Source organism: Mustela erminea, chromosome 2, assembly GCF_009829155.1.
Source record: "Mustela erminea isolate mMusErm1 chromosome 2, mMusErm1.Pri, whole genome shotgun sequence".
In the NCBI taxonomy this organism is placed as follows: Eukaryota; Metazoa; Chordata; class Mammalia; order Carnivora; family Mustelidae; genus Mustela; species Mustela erminea.
The window spans coordinates 137,786,556-137,810,642 of NC_045615.1; the positions used below are offsets into that span (position 1 = coordinate 137,786,556).

The 24,087-nt window shown below is 40.8% G+C and overlaps 1 protein-coding gene across 6 annotated transcripts in view; it reads right to left on the minus strand.

The window, feature by feature from the left end:
* TEC (tec protein tyrosine kinase) overlaps positions 1-24,087 on the minus strand; it is a 140,295-nt gene that overhangs the window by 16,777 nt on the left and 99,431 nt on the right. For 3 of the 6 annotated variants that reach the window (XM_032334243.1, XM_032334240.1, XM_032334244.1), the window contains exons 3-11: positions 19,365-19,469; positions 17,617-17,698; positions 16,786-16,914; positions 14,775-14,815; positions 13,430-13,605; positions 9,591-9,656; positions 4,593-4,647; positions 1,835-1,914; positions 546-679 (exon numbers count right to left, since the gene is read on the minus strand). In XM_032334243.1, the coding sequence (XP_032190134.1) occupies positions 546-679; positions 1,835-1,914; positions 4,593-4,647; positions 9,591-9,656; positions 13,430-13,605; positions 14,775-14,815; positions 16,786-16,914; positions 17,617-17,698; positions 19,365-19,469 (868 nt within the window). The remainder of the gene's footprint in view (positions 1-545; positions 680-1,834; positions 1,915-4,592; positions 4,648-9,590; positions 9,657-13,429; positions 13,606-14,774; positions 14,816-16,785; positions 16,915-17,616; positions 17,699-19,364; positions 19,470-24,087) is intronic. The other 3 variants (XM_032334242.1, XM_032334246.1, XM_032334245.1) reach the window with 3 other exon arrangements.

Consider the following 24,087-nt stretch of genomic DNA (forward strand, 5'->3'; position numbering starts at 1 on the left):
AAATTTTAAAAAGTAAAATAAAATAAAGAAATGCTGGGGAGTGGGGCTTCTGGGATACACCAATCTAACAAGAAGTTGCTGAAGACAAGCCAACCTGAGGAGACCTCACCTGGTGGAAAATAAGGAACCTGATCAGATATTGAATGTGAGCAGATATAAGATGTCAAGGTGGGAATTCTGCTTAAGCTGCTTAGCAGAGTTCTTGCTAAAACTGGATTTTACAAGAAAGTGCATAAATGGGTCTAGGAGATGGTTTCAGAGCCCAACTAAAGCTTGGTCAAGCGAAGAGTCTTTGTCGGTACCAAGGGTATAAATCCCAGAAATGTGAACATTTACCATATACAAGAGTATCTCATGTCCTACAATCAAGACAGCTTTTTACAAGAGTTAACATGATTTCCCCTTTTCTTTTTATGTTTCAATTCCTTAATAGGCAATAATTTTAAACTAAACACACTCTGCAATTAACTATAAACTGAAACTGCCCAAGGAAGAACCCATCACAATGTCCCTCTGTTTGAACAATGTTTGAACGGTTCCCTTACCTGCTGCGTTGTGCTTGTGATATTCAATGATCTCAGGAATGGAACCAAACGCATGCTTTTCTGCCAGATAATACTTCTTGGGGGATGTTGTTGTTTCCTTTATATGATAATGCCTGAAACCTGACGAGCCCTCGCTGAAACAAAAATCCAAATGTGTTAGTGCCAAGTCAGAATCACGTAACTTCATTCTTAAGATGTTTTCCACCAGCAACAACAGGTCCCTACATATACCCACTTCTAGTCTCTGCACAACCTTTACATTAACAGGTGGAAGTTTTTAAAGGGGTCACTGATGACATACTTGGCCGTTGCAAGAGATTATGAAAGAGAAGATTAACCAATTCCATCTGCCAACAGTGAAAAGTCTTAAAATAGTTCCTGTCTGGCTAAGGTTCTTTGTCCCTGCTATTGATGTAAACCTGCAGACGTCTGGAGCTTCCAAAAGTGAATAAGCTGACTTATAAAAAATGTGCAAATTCTGTTTTAGATATCTTTTTATAACACAGATCTCCTCAAGTCATCTCTTGCTAAAGACCCTTTCAAGGGAACTCCCTCTGCTCTTTAAGTCAAGCTCCTTGACATTGACGTGAGCTGACCTCTACTTTTATCTCTTAGGGTTCTCCTTCCTCCCTCACCCCACCCCTCCCCTTCCGGCTATAAGACGCTTTTGTCAGTTCCTAGAACTTATCATATCCTCACTCAATTCTGGGCCTGGGGAGTTTGCTAAGTCAGAAACACTCTTTCCTCTCCCTCCAACTTCTGCCCTCATGATGTATCAGGTCTAGCTAGATGTCCCAGACTATATTTGTGATGAACTGGGGGTATCTTTGGGCTGTGTACCATCCCCCACACACATACACACGTTCTCTCTGAGCACAGGACCTACTCACGTACTACCATAACTGCCTCTTTGCTTGTCTGAATCCCCCACAAAGCTATCGGAGGGCAGGGTCTGTACCTACTTTGTTCACTGTGATATCCTTAGTGTTTAGCTCGGGGCACAGGAATTATTTCTTGAATGTTGCCAAAGTTTCTATAGACATTTGCAACATAAACACACACACACACACACACACACACACACACACACACACACAGAGAAAACTATAAGAAAAATTACCAAGTATAGGAAGTATGAATACAAAAACTAGGACAGACTTTAGAAATCAAGTTTAGATCTTATTTAGTGCTGAAATGCAGCATATTTTTTGAAAATTAGGAATCCATGCAAACTATATAGGAACTTCATATAAAAACTCTTAAGGAGAGATGATTGATGGAGAACTTACCCTCCAAACTTCGTATAAAGGGAGACCGTGTACATGCCTGGTTGACTGGAATCCCTTACCATAAAACCACCTTCTTTATCCTAAAATCAAAGTTAGGAAAAATTTTTCAATCCAGTAACAAGTATCAATGCCATAGAGAAAATTCAAGAAACTAATCTTACAATTTCATGATTATCTTTTGCCTAGAAAACCTGACAGCTCACCAACAGGGTACACCTACATGACCTTCCCCATCACATCTATGCTTTGAGAGGAGTTCAAGAAAGGACTCTCACAATTCCCCACTATCACAAACCTTCACACACACCAGCATGAGATATTTCAGCAAGATATTGCTCAGGGCCCTTCAGAACCAATAGACAAGATTTTGCAATTCCTTTCGGTTCTGGACATGTGGGGAAACAGTTCCTGAAAAATGTATTTCTTAATAACTGGATTTCATTTCATACATTTTTTATATTTGCTATAAGCTTTGAATCCTGACTCAATATCATCTTCTATCTACATAGCATTTTTCCTGTAAATATCTCCGTGTTCTTTATAAGAACATTTAAAAAAAAAATCCTTAATCCCCCTGGAAACTGATGTGAAATATCACTGTTCATGAAAGGAGAGACAGAAGCACAAGTAAGCACAGCCCGAGAAAACCAAAAAGATGAAACACAGAATGACTAAAAGATAAGTTCTCATCAGGTTTTAAGCCAAACAGCAAGAAACAGAAGCTAGGAATCTCCAGTATCCCTCCACCAATAACCCCACCATCAGTCTCCAGGTCTGAAATTGCTTTAAGATGACAGTGTGTTGAGCAGTTGAAAAACAAGACAGATTTTATTATGAAAACAATGAATTAAACAAAGTCCTGCAAATAAATCTGATAAAAACAATTAGGTACAAGCAATGATCCTAATAGCTCACCAATCTGTAAAAAGTGTAACAGCTACCATATATTTATTGAGAGCTTACTTTGTTTTAGTATGTTCTGATATGTGGATTTACTTAATCCTCAAAACAGTCCTATGAGACAGGTTCTTCCCTTAACCCTGCTTTACTTCACAGGCAGGGAAAAGGGGCACAAAGAGGATGGAAAACTTGCCCTAGATCACACAGCTAGTAAGGAGCAGAGCCAAAATTTGGACCCTAGGCTTTCCAGATACTGACTCCCCTACAGCTGCCTCTCATTGTGGGGCCACCAGAGAAGCCTATAAGGACCATGTTGGGGAGCAGGTGTGGTAACACAGCATTTGAGTCAAGCAGTGACATGCTTTTGCTCTCAACATAAACTACAGAAATCAGTGTCCACCATAACCTTGACTGGTGGTAATGAACAGGAGGTAAAATGAGAAAGCATGGGTTTTAAAAATGGAGAACTGGGGCACCTGGGTGGCACAGTGGGTTAAGCCTCTGCCTTTGACTCGGGTCACCATCCCAGGGTCCTGGGATCCAGCCCCGCTTCGGGCTCTCTGCTCAGCGGGGAGCCTGCTTCCCCCTTTCTTTCTCTGCCTGCCTCTCTGCCTACTTGTGATCTCTGTCTGCCAAATAAATAAAATATTTTTTTAAAAAATGAAGAACTATTACCAAGTAGGATAACTAGATCATAAACATAGAAAATTGTATGGGCCATCCTCTAATCCAACCCCCCTAATCTTGCAGATTAGAGACTAGAAAAGAGACTAGAAAAGCTGCAACTAAGTTCAGGTCTCCTTCCTCAGACCATTGAAGTGGCTTCTGTACTACATCTTATCTTTTCATTTATTTTTCTCAAGTGTAAGAATTTAAGCACACTTATTATTTATTATTATTTGACACTTTTATCACTAAAGGCAAATAAATAGTTATTAAAACTTCCATTTATAAAAGATACCATGTAATATAAATTATTTTTAATATGTAACTTCAAACAAAAGGGAAAAACACATTTTTTTTTAGATTTTTTTTTTTTTTCATTTTACAGACAGAGATCACAAGTAGGCAGAGAGGCAGGCAGAGAGAGAGAGGGGGAAGCAGGCTCCCTGCTGAGCACAGAGCCCGATGCGGGGCTCGATCCCAGGACCCTGGGATCATGACCTGAGCCAAAGGCCCAGGCTTAACCCACTGAGCCACCCAGGTGCCCCAGGAAAAACACATTTAAGGACTAAAAACAAGGTGGCAAATAATAAGTTGGTGAGAAAGGAAAGGAAAGAAAGTGTTACCCATGCATTAGCTGTTACCTACAGCTAGGTAGGTAGCTAGATAGGTAGGGGGTTTGTTTCTCCCACAAAAAGATATGTTGGAGTCCCAAACCCCAGTACTTCAGAATGTGACCTTACTTGAAGTGTTACAGAGGGAATCCAGTTGAAATGAGATCAGTAGGCTGGGCCCTAATCTAGTGATGGAATCCTTACAAGAAAGGGAAATCTGGACACAGAGACAATGGTGTATGGAGAGAAAACAAGGCAGGACGCCTGGGACAGATCTCTCCCTCACAGCCCTCCGAAGGAGCCAACCGTGCCGGCATCCTGACTTCAGACGCCCACCTAACTCCAGAACCATGTGACCATACATCTCTCCTGCTTAAGCCACTCAGTTTGTGGTAGATTGTTTTGGTGACCCCAGGAAACTAAGAGTGTACGGATCCTTAGTCTTATATGATTAAAAAGAACCACTTGCATCACAGTAGTTTTTGAGGCTTTAGAACCAGGTATGTGAAATCACCCCTCGGAGACCTGTTACAATTAATTTGCACTGCAACCAAACTCACAAAACAAGCACAAACCCTTACCTCACTTCTGAGGAGCTGCTCTGCTTTGCTTCTGTTTGTGTTTCTGCAATACCACCTGGGCAGAAAAAGAAGTCCCTTTAAAGCCACGGCTTTTTAAAATTATTTTTTATTCTTTTTAGGATTAACAAGGTAATACTGCTCATCAATAATAAATAAAATTAACAAGAATAAGACATTACTCATAATGTCAGTAATATAGGCAACCACCAGTAACATTTGGATATACTTTCAGACTTTTTCCACCCACATTTTTATGATGATACGCACATATGTCAGCATTCATATTTTTTTAAATTTATTTATTTGACAGAGAGAGAGCGATCACAAGTAGGCAGAGAGGCAGGCAGAGAGCCCGATGTGGGGCTCAATCCCAGGACCCTGGGGTCATGACCTGAGCTGAAAGCAGAGGCTTAACCCACTGAGCCACCCAAATGTCCCCATATTTTTTTTTAACATTTTATTTTTTTATTTGATAGACAGAGATCACAAATAGGCAGAGAGGCAGTCAGAGAGATAAGGAAGCAGGCTCCCTGCTAAGCAGAGAGCCTGACTGGGGACTCGATCCCAGGACCCTGAGCCGAAGGCAGAGGCTTTAACCTACTGAGCCACCCAGGCGCCCCTCATTTTTTTTTTAATTGAAGTGGCATCAAACTCCACCTGCGAGATCATAACCAGAATTTTTTTATGACAGTAGATGACAGACATCTTTACCAAGTAAACTAGTTTTGTGCATCATGGTATGGATATGTCATAATTTATTTAAGCTCTTCTTCATTATTTAGTATAAAAATCATTTCCAATTTCGAAATAAGAGCAAGAACGAATTTTACTCCACAAATTCTAACTTATGGGAAACATCACCCTACTTTCATTATTGTATATAATTCAAATTAAATCCTACCCCAAGCCCCCATCCCACCAATAGGCTGTAGGTTTCATCTCAAGTCATTCTGGAGGCTCCGCCATTGAATTTCACAAAGGTGCCTGGGTCTTCCAGACAACCCCCGGGGGTCACCAGAGCCTCTACTGCAGGGATGTCCCCATAGCCAAGTAGAAGCGCCTGCCCCCCACCCCCGTCCCACCAGGTCCTGCTACACAACGAGCCCCCGCAGATCTGTGCCCTTCTTAATCCTTGGAAAATCTTTCCCAAGGAAAGATGGAAACTGCCCTCTCCCAGCTCATCCTCAGAAATACTCTGCCATCTCCCTGCTTCCCCAGACCAACCTTTTCATGAGATTGTAAGTACGCCAAAGAACATGAACTCAGACTGTTTTCTCTGGCCTTCTGTTTAAAAATTTTGTTGTTTGTTTGGTCTGTTTGTTTTAGATGCCCTTTAGTGAGCAGAAAACCCTCCACCACAGTCCTATTTCCTGAGGCTTCCAATGTTATGATACCAGACTAGTCCCTCTGGGCATTTGAATATCCTACCACTGGTTCAGCCTTCTATAAAAGAACTGACACCTACTTTTGACCCAGCAAACACCCTGAGACAAGCAAACATAAAGGCCTTCTCTGATTGAGGAAGGGAAAAATACAATGACCAAAATACAATAATAAGATCTTTTTTTTTTTTTTTTTATCCAGATTGTTCTATGCACTCATAACAGCCAAACGTCCATCTCAACACGACGACTGTTATTTTACTTGGAGTCTGAGGTGATTAACCAGAATTATGAGCATTAACATCTCATTGTTGCAGACTCCACTTTAGGAACTGAGACCAAGTTTAACAGAGGTGCACTTGTGATCAATCCATTTCTGAATGAAGTGGAAAGATACAGTAAATGCGGAGAACAGAATGGATTCTGTCACTAAGCTTCTTCACTGATAACAAGAAACATTTGTCAGAATGCCAAAAAAAAAAAAAAAGAGTCATAAAAATTAATTAAGGAAAGGCCACTGGAGCTCTTGGGGTATATTATAAACTAGCAGGACCTGAAAGATTAAGGAAAACCAATTCTCTTTATAAACAACAAAGACCCAACCCCCTATCTTTACAGCAAGCATAAGCAAGGGAGGTTTTAGTTTCACATTCAGATGTAAGGAATCAGTAATGCTGCCTCAAGAGGAAATTCAACTGAAGATATTCAGAGAGAGAAAGAAGTTCTTTCCTCATCTAGTATATTCACAGTTTCTGGGAAGGGAAAAAGGAAATAAGAAAGAAAAGGAAAGGGCAGACGGGCTTTTTGAAATCCTGCTGAGCTCATCCTGGCCGGAAGAAGGCTACTCACGGGCAGACATAAAGGAGCCCACATGGTGAGCAGGAGCTCGGGTGCAGATGCCAGCCCCCCCCAACCTTTTCTCTAGCCCGACCCAGAAAGGTCTCTATGAGAGGGAGGTGAGTTAGTGCCCCTTGATGGAGGAACTCACTCTACATCTGAAAAGAATGGCTTGGGATTTGCAAGTAACTGGTCAGTCCATCCTTAGATAGCAAAACCCAACGGGAATGAGGTTTTCAGATTGGCTAGTCATGTCAACACACTCCAGAAGAACAGGACTTCAGAGTAGTGTCTGAACAGAGAAGAAAAGGAGATTTGGAGATACTCAGTCTTTTCTGGAAAGTTCAGATGCTGGCCAAGCTTTCTTGGGGAGGATATGTTGAGTATATCACAAACGGAAGGCAACCAGTACAAATGGAGGAAAAACAGAAACCAACCAACCAGCTATAAATCTTGGCTGGTTCTTTGACCCTTTCCTCCTGAGCCACCCACTTAAAAGCCTTATCCTAGACTTTGCCCTGTTCTAAGGGCCCCTTCATATCTTTCCATCAAGAACATGTCCTGACCAACATCACGATCCCACTTTCTTTCCTGCAACAGCTCCTCTGACCGTCTCTACCTCCAACTGTTACGTGGGTCTGGAGGTCAGAAGCAGGTTCTGATAGCCGTGGGAGCCTGAGGCCCGGCAATGCTGAGTCCAGCCCTGTGGACAGTCTGCTGTGGACAGTCTGTTGCCTGGAACTCCCAGGCCCAAACAAACAGCAGGCGAACTCTTGATCCAATAGCTGGCAAAAGGCTTTTTAACCCTGAGGACCTTTGGGATGTGTTACAGCATGGGCTGTAGCGAAGAACAAAAGAACAGGACAAGTCTTGGCATAGACAGACAGTGGGAGGAGAGGGGATCTTTGATGGTCTACGCCGAGAAGAGGCTTCATCCTTCTCATTGAGTGAGGCACAGCCCACGCCATCAGGAATTCCTGACCCTGGGCAGAGGGCTGGGGGAGTCCCACGCCAGAGACCATACTCAGCAAATTCACTGAGCCACACAGAGAAGGAGGAGAGTCCCTTACAAGAGAGGAAATTTCCAAACTAAGATAAATCCAAAAAACTCATGGCGATGAATCATAGCCTCCATAAAATCCTTATTTGTAATCCCATGAGGTAAGGGAAGTTCTCATAGTTAGATAAGGATCATCTGGCTTCCGAGCACAGCCCTCCCCAACTCATCAGTTAGGTTTCAGATCACTATAAAACTGGGTCCAAGTTTTTGCTGTTTAGCACCTTCCCTAATTCCAAGGATTTTGCTGTATTTTCCTAAAATTTATTTAAAAGCAAAACCACAACGTATTTTACATATTTTTATATCCTTACCTGTTTCCGAAACAACACATCACTGAGTGCTATTAATCTTTTTTTTCTACATTTTAAGGCATAATCATATTACAGAAAGTGATACGGACAGAGGAGACAGCTTTTTCTTGATGGTGGCAGTGGTGTTTTTAAATAAGTGAATGAAGTATCAGAATGACCACCCCAGAATGATCACAAAAGTCTCTTTGGTATATATGAGCCTCTCGTTAAAACCTGGCCAGGCTCTGCTAATGGGCATAAAAATACTATGCCCATTGCCTTCTCTGGAAAGCAATCTGACAGCAGGCATTAGGAGTCCTAACTAGCTGTTAGCCCAGTCCATAAATTTTTAGAGATATAAAAAAAGAGGTTATCTCAGTCATTATTATATAGCAAAGGTGCTAAACACCACAGTGCCATACAAATAAGGAAATGCCTTTATAAATTATTGTACATCGGCGTGCCGTGTGCCTGCTTGTGCCCATTAAGGCCTAGCACAGTGCCTCAAACAGGCTAAAGTCTTGGGAAGTATTTGATGAATTTATGACTGAGTGAACTATAAGGCAGTTATGAAAATGTTTTTGAAGAATAGCTAATGGCATGAGGAAAAGTCACACAATATACTGTGAAGTAGAATAAAGAGGATACAACACATACACAGCATGACTCTATGCCTTAAAATAGTAAAAAAATTGAAATGAAATGCTAATGTTAAGTCAACTCTAGTTGATTTATGAGTAATTGTTGTTATTAACATTTTTTATATTTTCAAACACTTTTAAAACAGCAATCATATATTGCTATTATAGCAAATAATAAAAATAATAAAAAATAAACTTTTTTTTAAGGATTTTGTTCTGAAGTAATCCCTACACCCAATGCAGGGCTCAAATTTACAAGGCCAAGACCAAGGGTCACTAATATTCTACTGACTGATTCAGCCAGGTGCCCCACAAACAGCATTTTTTAAAAAATTTTTATTATTATTTTTTAAAAGATTTTATTTTTTATTTATTTTATTCCCATTGAGCAGGGAGCCTGATATGGGACTCGATCCCGGGATCCCAGGACCATGACATGAGCCAAAGGCGAATGCTTAACCAACTGAGCCATCCAGGAGCCCCACAAACATGTTTTTTTAAAGGCCACTCTTAGAAATTATATTCTGATTTCTGGAGTCAATGAACAATAATATGTATGTCAAAGTCAGCTGAGCTGTGATTTGTTTAAAATCGGTTCAATTGTATTTGCCCGTGTAACTCCATTCATACATAGTACCTTCAGGTAACGCGTACTGTAGAAACTAATTCTCACAACATTTTTACCACTCTAGACAACTGAGTTAATGAAAGATATCCATGACTTACATAATTAGGAAAATGAAAACATTTTCTAGTTCTCCACATTGATAAAATAACCATTTACTTACTCATATTGGTCTAAGTTGTTTGATTTCTTTCCTGTTACATAGTTACTTGGGATATATCCTTCACTCCTGGAAAGAAGGAAAATACTTTAGTTAAACTGAAATTATTTTACTAAGAAAAAGTACTGCCTTTATGAAAAGATTAAAGCATTGTATTGCCTAAAGTTTTAAGAAAAACTAGTCAACCCCCAATAATTCAATATATCTATAGTATTTGATGCTTTACAAAGTACTTCATTTGACCTTCCCTAAAATTCTGAGGTAGGCAGGTACAATGTTGTGTCCCTACTTCCTGGTGGGGAAACCAAGGCTTACAAAAAGATTAAGGGACTTTCTCCAGGTCCCAAAACTAGCCAGTAACAGGGTTAGAACTTGTGACTAGGTTCTGAGACCTTCCTAATATTCCATGATGCTTCTCTTGACTTCATAATTTCTTGGGATGTTTGAAAGAAATCACTATTTCAAAAAAGTTCGAGTGTCGGATAGAAGTACCCATCTTGCCAATTCTCCAACAGTCCTTGTAAAACACTGTTTCACAGAAGGGAGCCCCTCACTTCTACATAAGCATCATCTAGGACACTTGTTAAAAAGGTGAATTCTTGGGTCATTCCCCCAAGAGAACTGAATGAGAAGGCCTGTGTGAGGCCAAGGAAACTTCAGTTTTACCCGAAATGACACTTACACTCATTAGAGCTGAAGAAGCCATCATACTTGAAAATGGCTAGAGAAAATCTCAAACGCTCACAAACAATGAAACTATGTCAAATGAGGGCTCTCTTCATCTGATTTGGAAATCATTTCAGAACACATACATACATCAAAACATCATGGTGTACACCTTAAATATATGTAACTTTCATGTGTCAATCATACTTCAATAAAACTTAAAATTAAAAAAAAAAATAAAAAAGGAAGCAATCTTAATAGGTAGAATCTTGGTAGGAGTCAAGATTTTCAGTGTAAGATAAAAGACGTACCATGCACAAAATTTTAAAAATTGAGTAAAACCCTTAAAATCTTAAATCTGAATTTGAACTAGTAGTAGGAACTCATAATACACACACACATACCCGCACACACACATACATATATGTAGCTCTAGAATCCTAGCACTCTGATTGTTGTCCAAACACTATCTCACAAAAAGGAGCCAGCACTCCTTAGAAAAATGGTGCACGGAAGGATTGGCCAGGAAAAATAACCACATGAACTTGAGCTGTCTTATTTTACCCAGAAAGCAAGAAAGCTAAGAAAGATTAAAAAGGTTTCAACCCAAACCAGGTACCACTGACCTACAATGGGTCAATTCAATCAAAAAGAATAATGACCACAATGGTTGCAATATGCATCCATAGTAACTCTTCAAACAATTATTGGTTACCATTGTTATCACTAGAGGAAGCTCAGTCACCAACCCATCATGCTGAAAATCGGTAAAAGGAAAAAAAATCAAACATTTCTCTTGCTTTTGATGCACAAACTAAATGAACTGGTTGATGGGGCAATTCTTCCCTAGAGGGTTAATAAATGCAGACAGAATGACAGAGTTAGACAATCACCATTTTACAATCCCTAGTGAACTCAAGGAGCTAAGCAGTAATCACTAATGAGTGCCAAAATCATTAGGTGGAACCCTTATGAAGGACTTGATCGTCACCTGGACCACTGAGTGATCTTAACGTCATTAGAAGTGAGTCAACCAGATATCAGCTTCTAACGTGATCAAGCCTCTAGACTACAATTTATAGGAAATACAGGGCATGGAGACATATTAAATGATACCATGGGAAAGCAATTAGCTCAATCTAGATTATGGCTCATTTCATAGGGTAAATGACTTGGTTTCATCAATTAATCAAAAATGAAGAAGGAGAAGAAGAAGAAGAAGAAGAAGAAGAAGAAGAAGAAGAAGAAGAAGAAGAAGAAGAAGAAGAAGAAGAAGAAGGAGGGGGAGGGGGAGGGGGAGGGGGAGGGGGAGGGGGAGGGGGAGGGGGAGGGGGAGGGGGAGGGGGAGGGGGAGGATGGGGACAATTGTAGAACAGGAGACCTATGGCCAAGCCAAAATGCAATACGTGGACCTGATTTTAGTCTTAATTAAACTGCATAAATACATCTTAGAGCTAATCAGGGGGGAATGGAGTTATGTAATCAATACCATCCTTAGACCTTGACCAGAGGGGCCCTGGCCATGACCTTACACTTCCAAAAGCATGCTAAAGTCTATGTTTCCTCAGCCCCCTTCTAGAACATCATCTGGGTAACTAGGACCCCAAAATTCTCTGTCCCTTGCTGAGGCCAACACAGACCTTTCCACCTTATATTCTGAAAAGCAAATTATGCTGGTTATAGGTAACTCCTTCTAGCCCAAGTCCAACGGGTGACCAAGTTGTGGACTGGCTTCTGCAAACAATATGGACAGAGCTTGGATGTATGGCTGGGAAGTCCACATGGGTCATGTGGGATGGAGCTGGGGTAGAAGGGAACAGGGAAGGAGAGGACACAGAGAGCCAGGCCTCTATGCACTGTCATATTCTGGCACGGGATTCTAACTCAAACCTTGCTTCCTTGTCATTTTGAAGGTACGTTTGTTAAGCGGGAGGATAAAGGTTATTTTATTCACCAGTTTGTCAGCTTGACTTAGGGTTTCAAAATATTTAGACAAATGATATGTGGGCTTTCATTTGTAGTCTTTCTCCAGTCCTGAAAATGTTATCAGAAAGTCTACAGATGGTATTTTTTTAATTATTATTAAGTATGATAATGACATAGCAGTTGTTTAAAAACATCTTTCGTAGTGAGACTTGGGGATAAAATGACAGAATGATTTGAATTAACTTTTAAACACTCTAAAACAACAACAACAACAATAATTGGAAGGACTGATAAATCAGTCCAGAAGTGAAGTGAGGAACAGAGAATTGGAATTGGGAGATGAGACAAGGAGGTGAGAAAGCAGATTTGGAGGTAGAGTATGTTCTGTCCAGGACAAAAAGTCCTCCTCTTTTTATCCACAGAAACTCAGAATATAAACAGGATTATATTTCAGAGGTAAACGCAGGATATAGTTTCTTTAATGAAGCCTAAAAGATACTCATCCCCTACATTTATCCATATTTACTCATCACTTATCGAATAATAAATTTGAAAGGACTCTTCCTTTACATCGAAAAATATCTTGTATAAATCATGCTCATTTTAAAATTTCTTTTTTTTTAGATTTTATTTATTTATTTGAGAAAAAGCATGTGCACTTAAGGGGGGGGTGGGGAGAACAGAGGGAGAGGGAGGACCAAGAATCTCAGATTCCATACTGAGTGCAGATCCTGACGTGGGGCTTGATCCCACAACCCTGAGATCAGGACTTGAGCCAAAACCAAGAGTCAGATGCTTAAGAAACTGAGCCACCCAGGTGCCCCATTTTAAAAATTCTTGCATTTATATGCATATATGTATTTTATACACATATTTCATACATATATACTCATGCATGTATGTGTGCACACGCAAACACACACATATTTTCTCTCTTTCTCTCTTAGAAAAATGTAAGATTACTTACCTCATGGGAAAAAAACCTGAAATGTCTTTCTCCCAAGATCAAAATAATCTAATTAAACATACAACGAATGAGAGAGAGACCAATGTAATGCATTCTAATTTCTGGAAAGAAGTGGTGGATCCATTTACATTTATTGAGTCATTACAAAGAACACATTGTTACTGCAAAGTAATGATGTGTACTTGACTTACTGTTGACTGAGCTAGTCTCATTACAAGATCATTACAGACAGTCCTGGTCTCACTTGGCACTTAATTCCCACCCACACAGAGAGAACACTTACCCGTATTTATCTCTTGCTTTCCACCAATGAACATCATTCTTTTCTAATATAATATATTCTTGGCCTCTCTCTAATCTGAGATCATGTGCCTCCGTTGCTTGGAAATCATACATGGCTACAACGATTTCTTCACTATTGTCTTCTTCTTCAGGTGGAATTGGTGGGGGAGGCCTTCGCTGAGAAAAGGAGACAACACATGAAAATGTAGTCATTCTGTTTGAAACTAGATGTGAAGTGAAACACTAAATGACTCACACAGCAACAGAGAATAAAGCAGAAACCTCAAGTCTACTTAGGAAAATCTGGGGAACCCTCCCGTGACTTCGATGACATTGGTGCTACTGGACGTCTCGTGGGTTTCGGAATATAGGGCATGAGCAAAACCCCTCCTTAAACATCAGATAGCCTTTGCTCCTTGTCAAGGCTACCCTTCCAGGGACAGCTACAGATAATATGTGAGTAGAAACCAGAAGACTAAAGGTGGACACACCATTCTAATGGCCTGAAAGGGGAAAACACACACTAGGGGGTGAGTCTTCTATCAAGTCTCCTGTCCATCAGAGCAATGTGCATTTCTTTGTGCTTTCCATGTGAAAGGCATGCACTTAGTACCTAACACACTTTTTTTCATTTATTCTTAATACTGAGCCCATGAAATAGAGTATATAATTCCCATTTTACAAGAAACAATGGTTTAAGTAATCCTCCCAAAGTCAATCATACCAGATTCACATTGGATCAGGTATGATGTGGTTCCCAAATACATGTGTTTCCAACCATACCCCACTCTTTAAAGGCATATCATTAAATCACTGATTCATTGATATATCATTAAATCAATAATGATTTATCATTAAATCATTAAGTCACTTTTTCGTCCTGATACTGTGGTCTGAAGACTGAAATATTCCTTTAATGTTCCTTTAAATTCCACACCTTTTCTACAATTCTTGAGGCCAAAATATAAGCAAAATGCCAGACGAGGAGAGGACCCCAGTGATAATCTGATATAATTAAATTAATATTATTTGATACCAAAAAAAAATACTCAGCATACCTTCCTCTGATATGAAAAGTGGGGCAGAATCATGTGACTTAGGAGAAGTGAGGGGGAAACCAAAGTGGGAGACAAACCATGAGAGACTGTGGACTCTGAGAAACAAACTGAGGGTTTTGGAGGTGCAGGGGTGAGCCTGGTGGTGGGTATTATGGAGGGCACGTATTACATGGAGTACTGGGTGTGGTGCATAAACAATGAATTTTGGAACACACACACACACACAAATTTTTAATTAAATTTTTTAAAAGAAACTGTAAATGTTTCCAAAAGGTAAAGACCACCTACCTTCTTTGTTTCTGGTGCTGGAGGTAGTGCTTTTTTTATACCTGAAAATGACAACAACAAAAATAGGTCAAAATGCCATCTACCAATGACTGAGAGCTTTAAGGAGAAGTGAAAACGAACACATGGACGAGAACTCCACTTGGACTCTCACTCTGGTGCATGTTGCTTTTAACACTGTTGCGGGGAACAATTTAAAGTGCTTTCGAAGCTGGTTTGTTTTCTGCCTTCCGGAACAGGTTATAAATTCCAGAGGGATTGGGGCCCTATCTTGTTCTTGGTAAACAAGTGAGACTAGGACAAACTAAAAAGCTTCCTGTGGGCAAACGAAACCATCAACAAAATGAAAAGGCAACCCATTGAAGAGGAGAAAATACTTGCAAATCACATACCTGATAAGGGGTTAATATCCAAAATATATAAGGAACTCATAGAACTCAACAGCCAAAAAACTCAAAAAACTCTGTCAAAAATGTTGCAAAGGACCTGAACAGACATGTTTCCAAAGAAGACATTCAGATGACCAACGGGTACATTAAGAGGGGCTCAGTATCACTCCTCATTAGGGAAATGCACATCAAAACCACAATGAGATATCACGTCATACCTGTCAAAATGACTGTTACCAAAAACACAAGAGGTAACAAATGCTGGGAGGGTGTGGAGAAAGGGGAAGCCTCGTGCAGTGCTGCTAGGAATGCAACCACTATGGAACACAGTATGGAGGTTCCTCTAGGAATTAGAAATAGAGGGACACCTGGGTGGCTCAGCGGGTTAAGCCTCTGCCTCCGGCTCAGGACATGATTCCAGGGTCCTGGGATCGAGCCCTACATCGGGCTCTCTGCTCAGCACGGAGCCTGCTTCCCCCTCTCTTTCTCTGCCTGCCTCTCTGCCTACTTGTGATCTCTCTCTGTCAAATAGATACATAAAATCTTTCTAAAAAAGAAAAGAAATTAGAAACAGAACTACCGTATGACTCAGCAATCCCACTTCCGGGTATATACACAAAGGGCAGGAAAGCAGTACTTTGAAGACATTATCTGCACTTCTGCATTCATAGAAGTATTATTCATAGTAGCCAAGGTATGAAAACAACCTAAATGTCCATCAACAGATGAATGGATAAAGACACACAGTGTGTATATATAGTGTACTGTATAATATTTATAACATATATAAATAAAATGGAATATTATCCCGCCTTTAAAAAGAAGGAAATCCTGCCACGCGCAACAACACGGATGAATCCGGAGGGCGTTGTACTAAGTGAAATAAGCCAGACAGGAAAAAAAAAACACAAATACCACAGGGGATCAGTTACATGTGGAATTTAAAATAAAAAGAAAATTCAAACTCCTAGTAACAGAGTAAAAATAAAAAGTGGTTGCCAGGAGATGGGGGTTGGGAGGAGGGAGACAGAGTTGTTGGTAGAGGGCACAGATTTTCACATATAAGATGCATACGGTCTGAGGGTCTAATGTCTAACCTGGTGACGGTAGTTGATAGCATGGTAATGTACAACTGAAATGTACTGAGAGTAGAACTGAAATATTCTCACACATACACACGGGAAGGCTAACATGTGAGGTTATGGATGTCTTAACTCCATGGGAAGAATCCTTTCACAACGCATACGTATACCAAATCAGCACAATGCACACTTGAAAATATCTTACAATTTTAATTGCCAGCTCTACCTCGGTAAAGCTGAAAGGAAACAAGCTGTTAATGGTGCCACATTAAGCTCATACTTTTAACAGAGTCATTTTGAGCAGGCTTCCATACTGTGATAAAAGCTCTTGAAAATAGACCTTTTGATTCCATGAGATGGCCCCACTGCTAAATAAACATAATTATTCATACAAAATACATCCGCCCTCCATTCCCACAGCGCGAGAAGGTGTAAAGGTCATAGTTAACCAACATCAAAATCAAAACCAAGTCACTTTCACACTATACCAATAGTGCATATATCCTGCACATAATATCATTATAAAATAAAATAAATACTTACTACTCTCAAAAAGGTTATATTTTTCGCATCCAGGTGCTAATTTTTCAGTCTGTCGGCAACACTGATAACTTCCATCTGCCCAAAATTTAGGATGATATTTAATCATGATATTATTGTTGTTCTTTATTTCTGTAATTCAGAGACACATTAAGCAACTAGTGAGATAAAATGGATGACAGAACGTTTTGTAGGTAACACTGTCGATCATTCTTTATTTCTCAGATGCTACGTTTATTATGAAAACACTTTCATAACCTCATACAGCACAGCATTCAGAAAACCGATATGGTTCTCTTTCACCTTCTTATTTTGATGAAACGCCCTTGTTAGCAGAAGTGACCTCTGCTGTACCATGATGGATAAGCACACAAGTCAGCTCACCCACTCTGCTCTGCAGGAGAAGGGATGAGGACCCAGCAGTACAAATCACTCATGGAAACACTTTATGCACAAGTCGTCAATCCACACCAAACATTGACTACACAGACCATGTCTTAGAAAATAAAATCCTGTTATCAAAAAAGTCCAGTGCTTTCTCATCGTTAAATGTATTAGTCATTAAATGAAAGCATGCATTCTTTTTTTTTTTTTTGAAAGCATGCATGCTTTAGAAACTATGTGTATAATTTCTAAAGGAATCTAGAAGGAATCAGGTTATAAAAAAGAAAGTTGTCTTCATCATGTATCCCAGTAGCTGACTGTCCTCAGAAAAACACTTATTGTAGATTAAAAGATTCTAAATGCAAGATACATTAGCTGAATTTCTCTTCCAGTGATAACAATGTTATATCCTAAAATTATGTACAGTTAATATTTCATTATGAGTTTTACCTTCTTTTAACTTCTTCACCCACCGGTCCCTGCTTTGTGCACTAGGTGCAAAAATGTAAAGTGTGTTAGCATCATGAACAACCTAAAATAAAACAAAAGACAGAATAGATGAGAAATACTTAGACACAGCATTTCTGACTAGCACAGAGCCCTGGGTACCAGAGACATCGATAAATGATTCTGAAATGGTCAAATAAAAGTCATTTACTTTGGATCCAAAGAACCTACAAAGCATATGTATTTCCTCATGTCTACATCAAGTCGGATACACATTTTGCAAAGGACTGAGCTTTAATAGAAGAAAAAATAGAGAGAGAGACCAAGATGCTTCACTAATCATTATTTCTTGCAATCTAACTAATTGAAGATCCTTAAGTAAATTTGGTGTAGCAAGAATTATTCTAACCTAGCATTTTTCTGAATCCTATGTTACACGAACGGACTACCCTGTCAATGTTACTGCTGTACCTTCCTTTTGCCACTGTAAATAACGGCAGTGGCTAACTTCATTAAACACTATCCCAACTCTATATCTATCTATCTGTGCTTTACAGATATTTAACTCAGTTAATCCTACTACTAAGGCATCATATTTACATGTTACAGAGGAGACTAAGGCTTACCCCCAGACCTTCCACTCCTGTGTAACACCAGAAGGCACCATTCATACAGAACACACTGCATAGGACACCCCCTAACGTTGTACTAGATAACCTGCCCATCTCATCTGGCTGATGATCCAGAAAAGCAGGATCCTGAGCCCAAACTGTGAACCATGATGCCTCTTTTAGAGGTAACTCCTGGTGAGCAACTAAAGTCTTATTCTTAGTACTCTTAGTATTCTTTTTTTTTTTTTTTTAAGATTTTATCTATTTATTTGACAGAGATCACAAGCAGGCAGAGAAGCAGGCAGAGAGAGAGAGGAGGAAGCAGGCTCCCTGCTGAGCAGAGAGCCCGATGCGGGGCTCGATCCCAGGACCCTGAGATCATGACCTGAGCCAAAGGCAGAGGCTTTAACCCACTGAGCCACCCAGGCGCCCCAGTACTCTTAGTATTCTTAATATTAGTAATAAAACTCTGCCTGGGAAACTAACCCAAGAATTCTGTGGTCTGTCCTTTCACCTTTGATCAGAGGCACAAGGCAGAAACTCCCTGATTGGCTAAAAAGAAAAACAAGGCTAGGAACCTCCCTTCTGACACAGAAAGGCAAATACTGCATGATCTCACTCCCTGTGGAATCTAAAATAGTCAAATGCATAGAAGCAGAGGGTAGAGAGAGTGGTGGTTGTCAGGGACAGGGAAGAGGGGTAAATGGGGGGATGTTGGTCACAAAGTATAAAGTTTCAGTGAAGCAAATGAATGAGTTCTGGAAATCTAATGTAGAGCCTAGTGACTACAATTAACAGTACTGTACTGTATACTTGAAATTTGCTAAGAGGGTAGGTCTTAAGGACTCAAAGGAAGGAAGGAAGAGACGAAGGGAAAGAGAAGAGGAAAAAGAAAGAAAGTGGTAATTATATGAAGTGATGGATCTATTAATCAGCTCAAATGTGATCATTTCACAATGTATACATATACCAAAACATCACGCTGTACCCCTTAAATATACACAATTCCTATGTGTCAATTGCACCTCACTAAAGCGAAAAAAAAAAAAATATCGACCACGAAAGCAACAGCAGGAAGCTGTAGTGTCAAATAGTAGGCAAAACTAAATTATTCTGTGGCAAAAAATCATGCCAGCTTACCTGAAATGGATATTTATTTTGGCAGGGGACAACACCCTCATCATTCTTCACTATTTCCACACACTTGATTTTTGCAACATCAATAAATCCCTTTCTGTATTTTTTCTGTTCAAAGAAAAACAAAGGGAGAACCATTACAATCATAACAAGAAAAAATGTAGTTAAAAGAAATATTTGTTAAAGAAATCACTGATTCAAAATATTACAATTTTCTTAATAATTTCCTAAATCATGTCTCCATTTATTGTCAAAACTGTTCAAAATACTAACACTGTGAGAATTGTAATATAATAATAGTATTATGTGAAAATAACTATTTCTGTTTATTTCTAAATTTTTCCTGTCCTTGCCTCCAAAACACTCGAGAGCACAGAAATGGACTCCCTTTTATTGTCCCCAACCCCTTTCAGGCATATATCTTTTCAATTTCTTCAACATCTTGATGATAGCACTCATTCCCAACCCCTGACAAAGTAGCATCCAAGACGAAATCAAGCAAAACTCCAGGTACTTGAGAGTCCCGAGTGGCTCAGTCTGTTACACATCTGACTCTCGATGTCAGCTCAGGTCATGATCTCAGGATTGTGAGATCAAGCCCCACATGGGGCTCCATGCTTAGCATGGAATCTGCTTGAGATTCTTTCCCTCTCCTCCTGCCCCTCCCCACTTGCACTCTCTCTCTTCCTCTCAAATAAATAAATAAATAAAAACAATAATTACTCTTAAAAAAAAAATTAAAAAACCTCCAGGTACTTGATCACAGATACAAACTCTAGCCAGTTACTTTTTCTACTCAGGAGGATGTGAGGCGGACTTGAGATATTCATATAAACTTCCATTCAGATTCTATTGTTGGATATTCTATTCTACTTCTCAATTGCCCTCTCTGCTCATTGCAGTTCTGCCAGCGGCAATTAACTAAGGACATATCAAGACCTCCCTCCACCCTTAAGCATAGTAATCTCACACCTGAGAATTCATCCAAGGGAAAAATCCACAAGAATACAAAGTAGCACATGCAAACATAAGTTGATAGAATACACCCATTAAAAACCATCACAAACACAATGTAGAAATAAAAAATGTTTACTGAATAATGCTAACTGATATATTCCACATGAAAAACCGTGCAAAGATGAAAGTTACCTTTGGGAAGAAGACAGTAGATATTCATATGACAAAGACCAGAAGGGAAGGTAGAGAAATGAAGAACACTGTAATGTTTGGGGTGACCCAGCCAACCCCTGTCATTAGTCATTCGAAATTCCCTCATTGAATAGTCTAAAATTGTCCTCTGGTCACAACCTTTGGGGCCCCATCCTGCTCCCAGGAACCTGCTCTACATTTTTTCTGTCACCATAAGACCTTCAGACCTGTCCCTCTCCCAGGTCACTAGCGCCCATCTGATAGCTGACTTGGACTATCCTGGAGGTCATTTCACCATAGTATCCTCTTTCTCTCTCTTTCCTCTCTCCCCGAGCCCCTGCACAAATCCCATATATCCTTTGACAATTCTGTCGGTACCCAGTGCTATCCACACCTTCCCTATTCCTGCATACCAGGTTGCAGAAAGTCAACGATAATCCCAATTTTCTTCCCTATGCTTCCCCTATGCTTCTCCTCATCTCCTTTGTCTATGACTCATGGAGAGAACCTGGTGGCTTCCATGGAGAACGTCAGTCTTATCAGAGCTCCGAACCCTTCCCATTCCCTTCGTCCCAGCAGGCGAGCTCCCTCACTGCTTTAGGAAGAGAGCAGCCATCCAACCAACACACCCTTCAACTTCTTCCTTCTGGAGAGCAAAAGCATTCTAAGATTTATCTTTTTTTTTCTTCTCTTTCATCCTGTCTCTTGGAGAAGTTAAGGAAACTGCAGCTCAGACAGGTTAAATATTCAGCAAGGACCCCAACTGACCCCAAAGCCTACTGGACCCTGGGATACCCCAGCGGCAAACAAGTAATAGCTTTAATGGCGCTGAGTCCCCAAGTGGGGGGCAACGGGTATTCTGAGGATGGACTGAGCTTCAGCCAGAGTAGACAGAATGACATTGTCCCCACCCGTGCTTTTCTGAGAAACTTCCTTCTACCTGTAGACACATTCGAGCCCCTCCCATCCAGACCAAGAACCTTCTTCTGGCCCTACTATTGCCCTCGCTTTCCTCTTCCCCTCCTGGAAGAGATGCTCACATCCTCAGCCTTCCATTCCTCCCCACCCGCTCCTCCTCCTTAACTACCTGCTGTCTACTTCCGCCTCACCACCGCCTGCTAAGCCAGTCTCAAAAACGTCACCAGTGACCCCCACCCAACAGTCCTTCCTCAACTGTCATCTACTCACACCCCGGTGAGGCATTTGAAAGTGCCCCCACTCTCTTCTCCCTAAATGGCCTTGACTCTGGGTCATCCTGGGTTTTCCTACTCTCCCTCCCCTTCAGCGTCCCACAGACAACACCTGTCCTGTGGCAGCAGCTGTGTCAAGGAACACACGGTCAAGATCAGGGAAGCTCACTTCCTGAGCATTTAGCTCACAACTACTGGGCCATTCGATCCTCTCAAACTCGGTGAGGGCAACATGACCAGAAGCGTCCAGAGGGAAGAAACTAAAATTAATTGACTTGCCCAAGACGGACGGTATTTATGATACAGTGTTGTAAGCACTGTCTATAAAGAAAAAGATGGCATGGACACGGAGGAGCCGAACCTTAAATGCCAATTCTGGAAAAGAAATTCCAGTATGTGACTGGGAGGAGCTGAACGGCACCCGACAGGGAGGGGTAAACAGCACAGACGAAGAAAAACATAATCCAGGATGACCGCGAAGTTGCCTCATATGTAAGACGGGAATACTAACAGCTATGAGAACGAAATGAGTTAGTATTTGCCAAATGCTTAGAATAGTGTGTGGCCTATAATATGATATCTGTAAGTGTTGGCTACATTAAATAAATAAGTAGGGAAAAAAAAAAAAAAAGACGAGTGTGGTTGAAACAGGGTGCGTGAGGCAAGATGGAAAGGTGAGCAGGGCTAACCAGGAAAGAACCTACTGCACAGCATTAAGAGGTCTGGTCAGACAGAGTCCCTGCCCTGCTCCTGGGGTCTGTGCCAGCTAGTGCGTGGGAGAAATTGACAGAGCACCATCCTCTTATTAACAAGGCACACATGTTCACTGTCAAAACCTTAGTAAATACTAACAGCACCAGGAAAATCAAATGACCCTTAATCTCCCAACCCTGGAGAAAATCACTGTTGACGTGGAGTTTTCCCAACATTGTTCTCAGGGGTCATTTACCACCTGCCAGCTCTCTTAGTCCTTGAGTAGTAGGCTGGTCTGTTTCCAAGATACCCATCTCCACTCACCACCTGCCCCTGCTATTAAATGCAGCTGTTAAATGCAAGTCAGTCTAGGGCACCTGGATGGCTCGGTCATTAAGCATCTGCCTTTGGCTCGGGTCATGATCCCAGAATCCTGGGATCAAGCCCCGCATCAGGCTCCCTGCTCAGCAGGAAACCTGCTTCTCCCTCTCCCACTCCCCCTGCCTGTGTTCCCTCTCTTGCTGTGTCTTTCTCTGTCAAATAAGTAAATAAAATCTTAAAAAAATAAAAACACGTCAATCTATATCGGAAAATTTAGAATGGCCTACATACTAGATGGACTTAGCCCCCTAAATTCATGTTCTGGGACATACGATCTATTCATGTAATGTACCAATATTGGGGTTTGCAGACAAAGGTTCAATTATAAGCTGCTGTGCATGACTTTATCTACCCCACCAGCAAACACTGATCAGACACCAGGTACAGCGCTTGTGTGCCACAACGTTAAAGTTATGCAAGGGGGTTGAGGGTCTCCCTAAGAGGAGTTCACAAAAATATACTCAGTGGAAGAAGAGGGGCAGGATTCGGAATCAGATAATGGCAAACTCTTGTGAATTCACGGTGTGTTATGGAGCAGGCAGACTGGACCAAGAGGAGTTGAGGAAGTTTCAGGAAGGCAGTGCCGCTATGATTTGGTTTCTAAAGGATAAGCAGGAGTTTTCCTGTAGAGAAAGTAGAAGAAAAAATTCCAGGCAGCAGAAGCAATAAAGCACTCATTTAGGAAACAGAAAAAAAAAAATCCATAGTGGTTCAGAATGGTTCACGGGGAAGTGTAGGAAATGACACCAAAAAGGTTATTTGGGACCAAGTTAGGAAGATGTCTATAGACCAGACTAGGCAGTTTGGAAGGAAGAGTGCTGTATTGGGGTTTGCTTTTGAAATGGTAATTGTTAATGGCGGGGTGACGAACGGATAGAGACAGCGAGGCTAGCCAGGAGCTGCCGCAGTCTTCAGGTGAGGGCTGACGAGGTCATGAACCCGGTCAATGGCAGTAAATCAGGTGAGGAAAGCGGAGACACCAGAACATTAGATGAGAGAGTCCACGTAACGCTGGCATCAATTAGATGTGGGGATTCAGAGAGAGGAAGGAGTTAGGAAACCTCAGGATTTTGAGTCTGAGTGACCAGTAGACACCGACGCCATGAGTCACCACAAGGAACACAGAAGAACCAGGTGTGAGACAGTGTTGGGAGATGCTTTTTGAGTTGGACAACCCTCTGGAAATGTCTGGAGGGAACTGACAATGTGACGCTCGTATTCAGCGCTGCCGATCATTTTCTTTATAGTAAAGAGAACTCTGCTTTTCTCAACACATATGTTGTCTGTATATATAGTAGAACCTTATTCTAGCC